Here is a 13360-nt window from a genome sequence, read left to right on the forward strand (position 1 = left end):
ACAATTAAAATTAAAGTTCTTAAATAAAATAAATCAATTTATATTTTTAACTAACTAATTAACTTTTATCAACTATAAAATTAAGCATTTAAAACCAATGAAAATCAATATATATTGGAAAATGTGAAATAGACAACATATTGTAAATAAATTAAAAATACACTTGTTTACATAAGTATTTATATAGTATGCACTGGAAAATGTGTCAAAACGTAGATTAAGTCAGATTATTATTACAGTARGCTTGAAATACTTATATAAGTACAAATAAAAATTTATCAAAAATCTTGTCCCTAAGCTTTACTGGGTTACCACTTTGTACATACGTACATAAATTCGCTATCCAACAATCACGTGACCAATTCATATGATTACACGTGCATTTAGAGCTGCCTCGCTATGGGTGAGCAAACATCGCTGACTGCTGCAACTCTTTCACAAGTCAGCCAAGGAAGAGCAAACAATAACTGAAGCACTTTCAATAAAAATTATATACTTCTACATATAAAGTATATGTATATACATATATGTAGAAATGTGCAGTTATCGACGTTGCATGCACATTTGCCATTAAAGCAAGCCATCGATGACCGCAACCTAACCCGTGCAACCAGCTGGAAATAGAGGTGTGGCAGCTGGTGCTACTGTGAACGCTTGAATCTGAGAAGCAACGACGAAAATTTAACACTGAATAAAGTATATAAAACGTGTGAGAACTAGTTCCAAAATAGTCTTCTAGTATTCAAAGAGATGTAATTAATTGGTAGCTTTTTAGATATGGTACACAGCACTTCTTTAAAAGATGTAAGCTAATTTTTAACATTTTTTAATTAAAATTGCATCCTAGTTGATAATATCCTCATGGTGTTCTAAGTATGTACTATGTATGCTATGTTTGATACTTTATCCCGAATTCTCGTCTCCACGCCTTAAATTTTTTTTGTCTGTATGCAATAAACCCGAAATCSAAATTTTGCCTTCCTACTGTCGGTMTTTTCGTCCAGCTGTTAACTGCTTGCGGTCAATGCTTTAATGAACTAAATGCACGTGCAAAAAACAACAAAAACATTGTTGTTCTAGTTTAATCACCTTTCAAATGCCTTCATTCCTGGAATAAGCGGATGACCTACAAACTGGTTTTACATGCTTACATAAGTGTACTAATAGGTATACGTCGCATATATTGTACATGTGTACATACCTTTTATAAAAATATAAACTAGACCGAAAAAAACTAGTTTTTGACTAGAATGAAATCTATGACCGAAAATCCAATTTTGAGTAAGTTGGATTGAAAAAAGAGATAAGTTACATTGGGAACCAGTGTTTTTACAATAAAAGCTCAGTGAAGCTTAATAATATTTAAATTGAAGTTGTTTTTTAGTTGAGTTAAACAATTATTATGAAACACATTTTCGAACTCGAACAGAACTTTTTTGAAACTACTACGAAACTGTTATATTTATAACCAAATTCGACTATTACTACTACAGACATWTTGGTTTTCATCAATTCATACAAAAACCCAGTTTCTACTACGGAAAAAATATCGTTGACTAAGTAGTTAGGTAACTAGTTGATTACATACCAACCCAATTCTAACTACTGACATTTTCGTTTCATCAATACATATAAAACCGATTTCTWCTATGGAAAATATATACTTGACTAGTTAGAGCAACTAGTTGATTCCAGTTAAACAGTCGTTAGTAACTAGTTAACTTCAGAATAGATATTTGTCTGTGAGGTAAATACATATTTATAAGTCTGGAAAATGGTAATTGATTTCATTATCCTGTTTTTTTTTAGTTTAGCTTGTAGAATGTATTATTTTCAGCTTTTTTCGTTATTAGCAGCGTGGAAKGAGATGATATTATTACCAATTTTCCACTTAGCCAACAAACAATGTGGAAATATAAACAGAATGGGAAGCATTAAAAGGGGGGAATACGGAAACTGCATGTATGCATGTCATAGAGTATACATACACCAACAATAATTTATTGTAGGTATGTATTTGTGTAATGATTTGGTGGAAATGGGCTAATGCAMGTGATTATATTAAGTGACAATTCGTCGAGTAACCTTTGAAGAAATATTAATCCAAAAGCAAAAAAAATCTTCATAAATTATCATGCAATAATACAGTAATAATACAGTAATATTATGATGATGTAGAGGCAAAACATATAAAAAATCGTAACACATAAATTTCAAAAATATCTTGGCCTTTATAAATGTAGGTACATATGAATGTCGGTATAAGTATGTCATGATAATTCTCTTTATACGGCATTGTTGTTATTTCTATCTATTATCACTACCTACTCACTCGGTATGCTCTTAGTAGCGCGCTAGTGAGGGTTGAGTATCTCATAGTTAGGAGAACTCTATGTAGATTCTCTTTACAACGGCAGCTGTTATTTTGTTAGTTGCTTTTTGACTCAAAAATACTATYGTATCGTTGATCGATCGTTGCTTTTGTAAATTTTCTTAGCGTTTTACTTCTCAGCCGCTTTGTCTGTATTTTTGTTGAAATACTGTATGCTGATCGTTGGAATGTTAAGACTATACTTCACAGGATCATTTCTGTAGTCAGTCTTCATTTACTTTCTTTGCAAATCGAAAGTATTGGCACCCGCGATGAGGAGGTATATCGTWTTATCTGACAGCGTGAGGTTTATGAACTTCATTTCCAATTCTGTCTTATGGCAAATTAGAAATGTTGTTTCTTCGATGATCGCTCGGTTACAACGGATAAAACGACTTCTGAGTGGTCCGCAAAAAACGCTTTTAAATTGATAAATGGCAATATTATGGTAGAAACAAACGTTTGTGTTCATATTATTCTTAAAAATTTGCTTTAATTTATTAGAAATTAATAATAGCATTAGTTGGCTGTGAAGTCATTTATAAGTTTGATGTTTGTAGTACTTTGACCGAAAGACCTAATTTTAAGGTTAAYTTTAATCGGAACTAGTGCTGGTATGGAAAAYTTTTRCATTTGACATATTCACGAAATTTGTATAKACTGTTTTCTTTTTTTTCTACAATGTAATCTCCGAAGGAATTGTTCAAATCGGTTAAATACAGCATACAAAAGTATTTTTGCCATACAAACTGAACCATCGGAATCAAGTTCTTGTATGGAAAATTTTCACATTTAMCAATGTATCTTCACAAAATGTTGGCGCAGGTTAATTTTCGAAGATAATAATTAATATACGAAGAAATTGTTCAGATCGGCTTACTATAGCATATATCTGCTATWCAAACTGAATAATCGGAATCAAGTTCTTGTATAGAAAACTTTTGTATTTGGCAAGATAYATTCACGAAATTTGACGTGGAATAMTGATTAGGGTAATAACATAATTTCCGACAAAATTGTTCAAAGCGGATTACTATAGCACATAGCTTCCATASAAATTGGACACATAGTTACTAAAAGAAATGCACCTATGGAAGGGTATATTAGCTTCGGTTCAGCCGAAGTTAAYGTTTTTGCTTGTTTCGATTACAATAGAAAAAAATTGTTATTAATTTTTTTTTGTAAAAATATCTGTCAAAAATCCAATTTTTAATATTTTTTTCCTTCATTCAAGTTCTGAGTTATAGTTTTATCTAAAAGTGACGTATTTTTCACTTTATATGATTCTGTAAGGCGTTATCATTTTAACGCGGTCGAATCTTTTTTCGAGKATYCTCCGGARAGGYGTCGCAATGGCCGACTTTAAAATATTATTTTCAGAATTTCTTTATTGGTGGTGTATGTTTGCCACATGATAAGAATTGTTGGAAAAGGCTGTTTTTYCCCGAGGAAGCCATGTWACCCCTTAAGTAACCAACCCCCTTAAATACCTAAAAAAGCTGGTAACTGTAAATGTGTATAATATTTTCAGTCTGACTTCTGCATGAATTATGCAGGATACTCACTACTAAGTATGATAGGACATAATATTTTGAAAACTCTTARTATTTTATTTACATAATTAACATTTTTTTAATCGCTTATACCCAAAAACCAAAACATGTAAACGTCGAAAACATTGAAATATTTACAAATAATTATACCAAAGTTACTTAAAATTATTGACCAACAATCCAGAGCAGAGAAAATAAACAAAGCACRTTACACGTGAATCTTAGAGATTATTCTGTGTCATGAATTCCTTGATACACATGTTAATCTTAAAGACTGTATCACATTCATTTGCGCCTTTCTCATTCTTGCAATCATTTAAAGCTTTTGTTAGGTCTGCTTCCTTTCCTTTGAATTTTGGATGTTGTACCAATTCCTTAATTTTGGCATCAGCATCAAAGACGCCATCCTTCCATATACCCTGCTTTTGCATCATACATTTCATTAAACACTTTATATTCTCTGTGGCATCGCTAGCTTTCGCGCCATTTTGAAAGAATTGCCTCATCTGCTCATCCGTGACTTTCGCTTCGTCCAAGCAAGCCTTTTGGAATTTCTCTAAATCCGCTGGCAATTGACACTGCCACAAAAAGTTTGACTTATTTTCATATCTATTGGTATATTTATTTATTCTTGAACTTACCACTGCTAGTGTGACTAAGGCCGCCACTATTGTCAAAATGTAGAATTTTTGCATTGTGATTGAAAAAAGGTGTCGAGCAGCTTTGTGTGATATTCTAATGAGGTCAGACATGTAACTGAATTTTCTGAATAATGCCGTTAAATTTATACTCGGACAATGAAAATGCCTGCCACTTTTTATTTATTATCAAATTCATGGTCTGTTTAACACATTTGCGTACATACATATAAACGCACAATTTTTAATTCAACACGAGTGATTTTCGCACTAATTGTGCCATCTGTGCGCTAAAATTATTCAGTTAACTGAATTTTTTTTAATAAATTTTATAATTACGGCAGAATTTCACTGAGCAATTTTCCGTAATTTGTCAATTACGGATGCTTTTGTTTGTCAATTAACTAAACTATAAGCTAATTTAACTGTCAGTTTCTGATTTATGCTTGCAGAGAGCTTTTGTTGTTAGTTCAAAAACTAATATCGAATAAACGGATAGCGCAAGTGTAAAAAGTCAGTGCCAATTTATTAAATATTTTTAGTTGTGGCATTTCATTGGGAAGTTCAACGAAATGTGAATGAATTATTTAAAGTCTTCCAACCATAAAATTTATATGAAAGCTTGTGGAAATGTGGAAATCCTTAASGATGAACTCCATCTGATATCGCTAGAAACCAAAATTGATCTATGTGTGGCCTACCATCTTATCCTAACCTGACATGTAGCGCCTGTCTTTTAGGCAACTTACTTCATAATACCTTCCAATGGCGTCAATATTTTTACTATACATTTAGTAATGACTCTTTTTTCAGTGAATGCCGAAACTTATGGCTAACAGATTTATGAATAGATCCGTACTGTAATGAGTAAGTAAGCTGAGAAACACTCTCGTATACCTCGCGTAATATTTTTTTTGTGCTAAATGAATCAAGAGTTGAGAATAATATTTTATTGATTTCAACTTTTAAAGCGAATATCGATTAATTTGGTATCGATTTAGAGCCAGAAGCATTGACGTAGCTGAACATTTAATTTCTTCTCAATTTTTGCGCTTGAACCATATTGTTTTGTATGTACACATATGGTTGACTATATGTATACGCATTCTATCTGCGTTYGAATGTACATCACAAAACTGTTTAAAGTGGTGTATAAAAATAGCAATGGTGAGTAAATATTTCACCTAGACTATAAGTACAGCATATGTGTCCGAAAGTATAACAGTCCCATATTGTCTAGTGGTTAGGATATCCGGCTCTCACCCGGAAGGCCCGGGTTCGATTCCCGGTATGGGAAAATTGTTTTTTATTTTTTAAATTTACTTTTGCTTCTAATTAACAATTCACAAAAAAATATAATAATAATTTTGCATCTAGTTAATTTAGTAGTTAGTCTACTTATGTGTTTATTTAAAATATAAAATTARTTTTAAATCTAATCAATTTAGTAGTTAGTTTACTTATGTTTCAGTTGTGGTTTGAACTTACTTACTTAAGGTAGCTTTCTCAATGTCTGGTTAGCCATCATCCAACTGTGTGTTCTGGTTAACTTAACCAAAACTCTTTCTTTCGGTAAGGTTAACCAGAACTTAGCTGACCGAAGGTTTCTATAAAAAGAAACTGRCAGCAGTTTCCATAAAAAATAAGTTTAAAGGTAACGAAATACGTAGGCATAACCGTGTAGATGTATGTGCCTAGCTCACACTCCTTGTGCCGTTTGTTTGAATAGGTAATTTAATTCAATTTTCGCGCAGAAAACAAATTTTTTAGTGTTCTTTTTATTGCTCTTTTGCGCGCCTGCCGCTTAAATTAACACAATAACAAAATATTCGGCATAATGCTGAAAAATTTGTTAACAACAATAGAATAAATAATTCAAGTTAATAATATTTTTCAGTTTACCGCCCCGAATGAATTAAATTAAAAGAAAACGCGAATAGCACCACGGGGCAATAACTCGCTAAACAAGAACTTGCCACAAATGCAGCGATAAGACAATTAAAGAGCACGAAAAGCAAGCACCGAGCAATAAGGAAGCGTGTGCTGGGGCAAAGTGCCTTTGAATTTACGACTAGAAGGCAGTGGAGCTTGTGTAGCTCCAAAGCCCCACCAATAGAATATGCACCCCATCTGTATATGCCCAAAATGCGTAATTGCATTCACTTGTTTGTTGGACACTATTTTGCCATCGGCTGCTCGCTCCTCAGGGACACATTCAAACCAAAATGAAGTTGTAAGTAGACAACCCCATCCAGACAGGCTCAGATCGCCAAAAGGTAGGGGGGCAAATGTTTCTTTCTCATTGTGAACCCAGAAAAGGTCAGATACATACTGAGGTAAACCGCAAGCGGTAGCAGTGTTATTGTAAAAGTGAAATAAGAAATGAGAAAGTAGCTCCAAATTGGCTGCAAGAAAACTGAATGTGTCTTATGTGCAACAAAGTAAGACGTAAAAGTAATGGAAATGAGAAGAAAAAGTCTACAGGGCACTGAATATGCAGGTGAGTGCTCTACAGGTTGTTGTATACAGAAAGGCTCAGTAGCACCAAATCCCAAAGGTGTGCGTCGTCTGTACCGTTGTGCGGTGTGCTTGTCTACGCTGTTGATATGGGGTTGCTGGCCGTTTTCGTCTGTTACCTCATATGCTCACCCATTTTTCGCTATGTGTATCTACTGAGTTTCCAAAAGTTCCGAGGCATGCTGTTTTCTTTTCTAAGTGTACTAACAAYAAGTCGTCTTACTTGTACTTTTCAGCTTCAATGGCCTTTCATGCGTTTGTAAGTTATTTAGCCTGGAGTGAGCTTTGTTAACTTCCTTGTTTATGTTTTTCATGTGTGTTGTTGGTCCCAATTATGTTTTTGCCATYATGGAGGAAAGCTACATTTTTTACGCGTTTCATTTTCTCAACTGTTTGCCGCTAGCCTAGAGGCGTCATGCAGTACATGGGCATAGGTGCCGTGTAATTGTCAGCAAACTTTAAAACTATATGCTACTCCCCATATTTACATATACTTGTTTATGTTTTACATGGACCTTTATTAAGCCTTTGGCTAAACAAGAAGGTTCACGAAAGTTACTAGATGATTAAAATAATTGAACTCTRCGGTTTTCAGAGATAAATTCTGGAGTAATAAAAAAAAGAAGAATGCGGCAATTCGTAATGAAACCACAAAACACCCACTTTTATCAAATAACATCATTGCCGTTCAACTGTCTAGCTATTGATGAGCCTCTCGCATTAATTTATATTATCTCCCTCATTTTGACACTGTATCTTCCAGTTGCTAGGGATTACCTTGCTTACACATCCTGCAATTTTCTCCCTTTTCTGAAAGTTAAGTAGTAAATACACTTTTCATGTTTTTGCGCCATTAAATCACTCCTGAAATTCAAGATAATAGCTAGACGCAACCTTCCTCCTTACTGCTCCTTAAATTAGTGTCACTGTTTAGCAGACGATCTTGGGGTATATTCCCAGGTGATTTAACGTTGGTTAGGTAAACCGAACAGCACTGTTGTTTTAGCCACCACAATACTCTATTTAATTTAAAATTCATAAGAACTCTTAAAGCAGAGAACAAAGAAATAAATTATATTGTAAAAAAAAAAAATAGTTTGGCACAGATACACGAAGGTATTAAATGTATAATTGAGCATATTCGATCTAGTTTAGCAGAATGAGACTGGCCATTTGATACTCTTTACTCGGGTAGAGACTCTCTACGGCAATAAATGAAGAATTTTACCGCGATAAAAAACATAATGTCATAATGCTTTGATTCCTAAAAGCTTTAAATAATTTTTAGTACTTGTGACATTTTATATATTCATTAAGAGTTGAGATAAAATATTTAGTAAAAGGAAATCCGAAGTAGAAGCCAAGTTTGCAATTCTAGACAATTTAAATGAAATAGGACATGATATACAATAAACAAACATTTTGAGTGCAACGATTCGTACATATGTAAAAGGCACAGGAACTTTAGCATAGTGACGCCTAGAGCAACTATTTGTTATACATACGCGAACATTGCGGATAAATGCGTAAGTTGCATACAAACCCATAAACACCCTATAAAAAAGTTAAAAAAAAATCTCAAAGCAATTGTTGAACAACTAAAGGAGCGCTGCCTACGAACTATATAYAATCATTTGCTTCATATCCTGGCAAATAAAGCAATAAACCATACAAATGTTCATACATTTTTAATATCTCAAACATCCTTTGCTTTTCGTCCATCRACAACAGCAGTTGTAGCTTCAACTTTTGCACTACTGGCCAATGATGCCCCCTTAGCTGCTGGTCAGTGGCGCCATRCGACACAATACTTCAACACAAGCACACTGCTCCACCTAGACTTCACTAACCCCATTGCATTGATTGTCATCTCAAATTGTCAGCACAGCATCAATGACCTCTTTTGTATGCTTGTCATGTCATTCTATGTACACGCTCGTTTGGTGCTCTGTCTCTTATACACATCTGCTTGTCATGTCATTCTATGTACACGCTCGTTTGGTGCTCGCTTGCTTAGTAGTTGTGCTTTTTATTAGTAAAGTAGTGAATCCCACTCATTCTAAACTGGGACTAGTAGACGATTAAGGCTGCATTTAAAGGATAAATACAATATTTTGTATAAATATATGTATATACACAAACTTACATATATGTATGTATATGGGTTAACAGTTGTTAGTTGTATATGCACTTTGGTACTCTCCTGGCTTGTAAGGATATGTAAACAACATATGGACTCGGTCAGCCAGTCGAGTGTTGACACTTGTTTTAGTTCACAAGAAAGTTTATACTTCAAAGCTAGATGATGGCTTGGAATTTTAAAGAGTTTCTGGTATAATATTAGAATCAGACAGACAGTTACCCTACATTGGCATACATACTTTGGTAGGCACTTAAGCACTTATTTGTTATAAAGATCTTTAATAAGCAATGTGGTTATGACTTTTGCATAAGTTTTATATTAGTTCTGCATACTCAGTGCTGGAAACACTGGCACAAATTTATAATTAATGAACATTAGAAACTTTATAACTTCAAACCTATAAATCTTAAAATGTAAAGGCAAAAATAATTTAATACGTAGATATTAAGTTAATGAAATATAAAATTAACATATTTTCACAAATGAGTTTTACTTAAGAAAAAAAATATAAGTATTACTTATTTTCTAATTTTCTTATTTCTTTTATATTGCTTTATTGTAATGTGTGTAAACTAAAAGTATGTTGAAATASGCTTTTTATCGAAAAGTGTGTTATATCCCATATGGTCTAGTGGCTAGGATATCTGGCTTTCACCCAGAAGGCCCGGGTTCGATTCCCGGTATGGGAAATACTTTTTTAATATATTTCAATTTACCGTTTTAATATTATTAATGGCGAAGTGTGCTAAGAATTATAAAAATATTGAAACTGCAACAACAAAACATTCAWAGCAASCAAACAAATTTGWAATATGTACAATATAACAACAAAAGAAAGACCACGTGAATTTCATAGAAAAAWTATGTGAGTCAGTCAGTAGTTGCCATGCAAGCATACTAACGCTAATGCTAAGCATTACTAACAAACATTACTTAAATCTTGACTAGCTACTTGAGCTTGGGTAATGTTGTAAGGCAAGTCGTCTTATCTACTGGTACTTAAATTTTTTGTTGTATTCTTGTATATATTTTGGTTTTCATTTCATCACATATTTTTTTCTTTATCGCTTACTTACTTCAATTCTCATACAGTTTATTTGCGAGCTGGTATATATACCTGAGGTATTGGTGTTGAARATTTGTCATTTAGTAGAGGTGAACTGACGTTCTACCCTATTAAAAGGTCATGTGATGTTTCAGGATGATGATTCAATCATGATTAGAATCACTCCCACGGTTCCGACGGGGTTGCTCCTGCCTGGGACTAGTGGCTGAACTGATGGCCTCAAATGACCAAAAAACCACTTAAATAAATGAATTCATTAATGTCTACTGTCATAAGGAGTGTTCTAGGGTGTTATTTGTACCGATTTCATAGCTAAATTTGAGAGGATTCGACATTGGTAGGTGTTACCGAGGTATTTTCCTATTTATCAGGGGAAGTTGCTTAAAAGGAAGGTCGCTTTAATGATGATGGAAATAGTTTTGTCAACTGAAGCAAATTGTTTGAGGTATTCTGATGTTTGGAATTAAGGGGGGTAAATTAGGTATTATGTGTGAGAGCGTAGTCACTATTTTCAAATTTAGATTCGCGAAAGAATGCATATTAATTACAGTTCCCCAGATATAATATTGATTTCGACTTAGTTTTTTTCGTAGTTGATTTCTGGACCCMAAAAGATTTTCTGTCCAATATTGACAGATGAGGCCAGAAACYATAAATTACTTACCAAAACCAAAACCGTATTAATTTCATCAGAATACCCATATATACACAGTTCCACTGAGTTGAACATATTCTCCTTCTCTCCTCCTTATCTCCTCCTCCTCAAAACTCCACAATGAAAACCACATGTATTATTAGTCCTATTACGAAGAATAAAAGTTTTATGAAAACTATTTGTAGTTACAAAAAAATGTCTGAATTAAATAAGCACACGAATGTACACAAAGTGTTCGCGTCGAGCTAAACTTGACAACACATTTGGCATTCAAAGGATTAAAAYGAGGATATGAGTACAAATGTCCGCAAGCGTTTTCATTATCACGTTAGCACAAGCGCGCAGATAGAGCAAAAGCCAAAAAACTTGCGACAACAAGGAAATTACAAAAAACAACCCACACAAATGCTATACAAAAACTATGCGGATATGCGAAAACGTGCTGCAACGTAGAAGCTGCAAGTCCTGMGCCAGCCATGGTCAACACCAGGATTTGCTATAAGCACGAGCATATTTTTCGGAGCATGTGGGAAATTTAAATGCAAACAAAGATTTCTTGCATATGTGTGAGTTTCGGTATCCTGTAAAGCTATTAAAAAACAGGGCGAAATATATGCAGCAGGTGTGTGTGTGTATGTGAGATTGTCGTGTCCGGTAAATGAGTTTTTTGTGAAAGTTAGCTAACTGGCTTTGTTTAGTATTTTTGAATTTTGTTGGTGTTTGTTTTTACCATTGCATTTCTATTTTCTGTAGGAAAAAACGTCGCGTTTACACAAATTGTCTAATCCTTGCAAAACGGTACAGTGCGCATTAATCTGCAACTGTAAATACAAAAAATTGCATTAAAAATGTAAGAGAGGGAATAAAAACTGTGAAATAACTTTTTATTTTAAAACAATTAATTGGATGGGATGTTTCGCCTTCAAAAGGATGTTCTTTGGCTGCCCAGAGTATACTTGATCTGGGACCGGAAATCGTGAGCTGCAATAAAAGAATCGTTCCTGGCCCTTTCCAAGTGAATKGAATCAGAGAACTTTCCTCACTTGCGTAAACTTCTACACATGACCAACTAACTGACGTTGAGCAATCTACTGCTGGAGAAAATAATTCGAACTGCAAAACTAAATCAAGCATATACAATCTTCTATAAAGTATACACCTTCTCGCGTATGCCATGATATTGATATCATTGGCCTCACACATTTGCTCATTTGTCGGATAAGAAGATATCGAGTCGCCATATCATATAGCTGCCATTCAAAGTGAACTATCAAAATTAAGTTTCTGTGTGGAAACTGCGTGAAGGGGCTTCGGTGCAATCGAGGCTTACGTTTTTTCTAGTTACAAAGCTTAATTTCCAGAGAGCAAGGACGCAAACTAAGAGTGAGAAAAAGTCAGCCTATTTTTTTTTTGATTTTTTGGTAAACRCATACATACGCATATGTACATATGTATATATCTATTTTACAAAGGGGTTGTTGCCTTTGTAACGTTCACCCGAAAAGTTGGTCATTATAAATGACCTAGACGTGTCTCGTTACTCACACTTACGCAAAGCGCCGCTGTAGATGTGTTTACAACTGTGAGTACAACATGTGCAACAAAAGGTKGCAACAGTACACATATACACACGTAAAAAAATGCGGAAGCATGTAAAAATGTCCACATACTAGCCTWAGTGCGACTTTAATGTGTCTATGTGTGAATATGTATATAAAATGCATTTGTATGCAATTCTGCGTATGTATGTGCTCACTTATTTATTGTATATCCATGCATGCACATTTTCATTTAAAATACACTACAGTCGAATTAAATTTTGTCCATCGCAAGCTCCTGCAAGTCACTACATACATACATATGTATGTATGTATCTATACAAGAGTGGGAAAGGATGAGTGGCAAAGCAAAGTGGACGACTTTTCAAAAATGCTACATGGCTTTGCTGTGTCCCAGCTGTTATGCTTGCATACATACTCACGATTTTTTTTGTACACATACTTTTATGTTTGTATGTTTATATATACATATGTATGTCTACWTGAATTTTACTTTGCATATGTGTTTGTATGTTTACTTGTGACCAGTTAGTTTGGTGTTGAAGTTGCAAGTGTTGTGCAGTATTTTGACTAGCWTTCTGGCTGACTGCCTGGAATGAAAATGTCACCAACAGACAATTTAATTAAAATTTCTACGCTAAAGGTTTTTGTTGTTCTTCTGCTGTCTTGATTTTTTCTTTGGCAAGACTTTGGTTGTAGTCCAGGGTGCATTTGTGCGTAGAGTATGGAACAGCTTTCTGGTGAAAGTAACCATACTTACCTTTTTTTTTTAATTTTTAGTTTAAACATTGAAATAGATTTCAAGATGTGTATAAGAGACAGATTCCCAGGTGATTTAACGTTGGTTAGGTAAACCGA

General features: G+C 34.0%; 1 protein-coding gene and 2 non-coding genes across 3 annotated transcripts; 2 read left to right on the forward strand and 1 right to left on the reverse strand.

Annotated features, from left to right (window-relative positions):
* Positions 1-4014: 4014 nt before the first annotated feature.
* Positions 4015-4657, reverse strand: LOC108966170 (general odorant-binding protein 56h-like). The gene is made up of 2 exons (XM_018928932.1): positions 4566-4657; positions 4015-4502 (listed from the first exon to the last, which is right to left on the reverse strand). Exons 1-2 carry the CDS (start codon positions 4617-4619, stop codon positions 4146-4148), a joined length of 411 nt encoding a protein of 136 aa, XP_018784477.1. The 5' UTR covers positions 4620-4657; the 3' UTR covers positions 4015-4145.
* A 1130-nt stretch (positions 4658-5787) lies between these two features.
* On the forward strand, positions 5788-5859 carry Trnae-cuc. The gene has a single exon. It is a non-coding gene; the product is annotated as a tRNA-Glu (tRNA).
* Positions 5860-9839: 3980 nt separating this feature from the next.
* Positions 9840-9911, forward strand: Trnae-uuc. Its single transcript has one exon. It is a non-coding gene; the product is annotated as a tRNA-Glu (tRNA).
* The last annotated feature ends 3449 nt before the right edge of the window (positions 9912-13360 follow it).

This window comes from Bactrocera latifrons, unplaced genomic scaffold (genome assembly GCF_001853355.1).
Source record: "Bactrocera latifrons isolate USDA-ARS-PBARC rearing strain unplaced genomic scaffold, ASM185335v1 scaffold_157, whole genome shotgun sequence".
Taxonomy (NCBI): Eukaryota; Metazoa; Arthropoda; class Insecta; order Diptera; family Tephritidae; genus Bactrocera; species Bactrocera latifrons.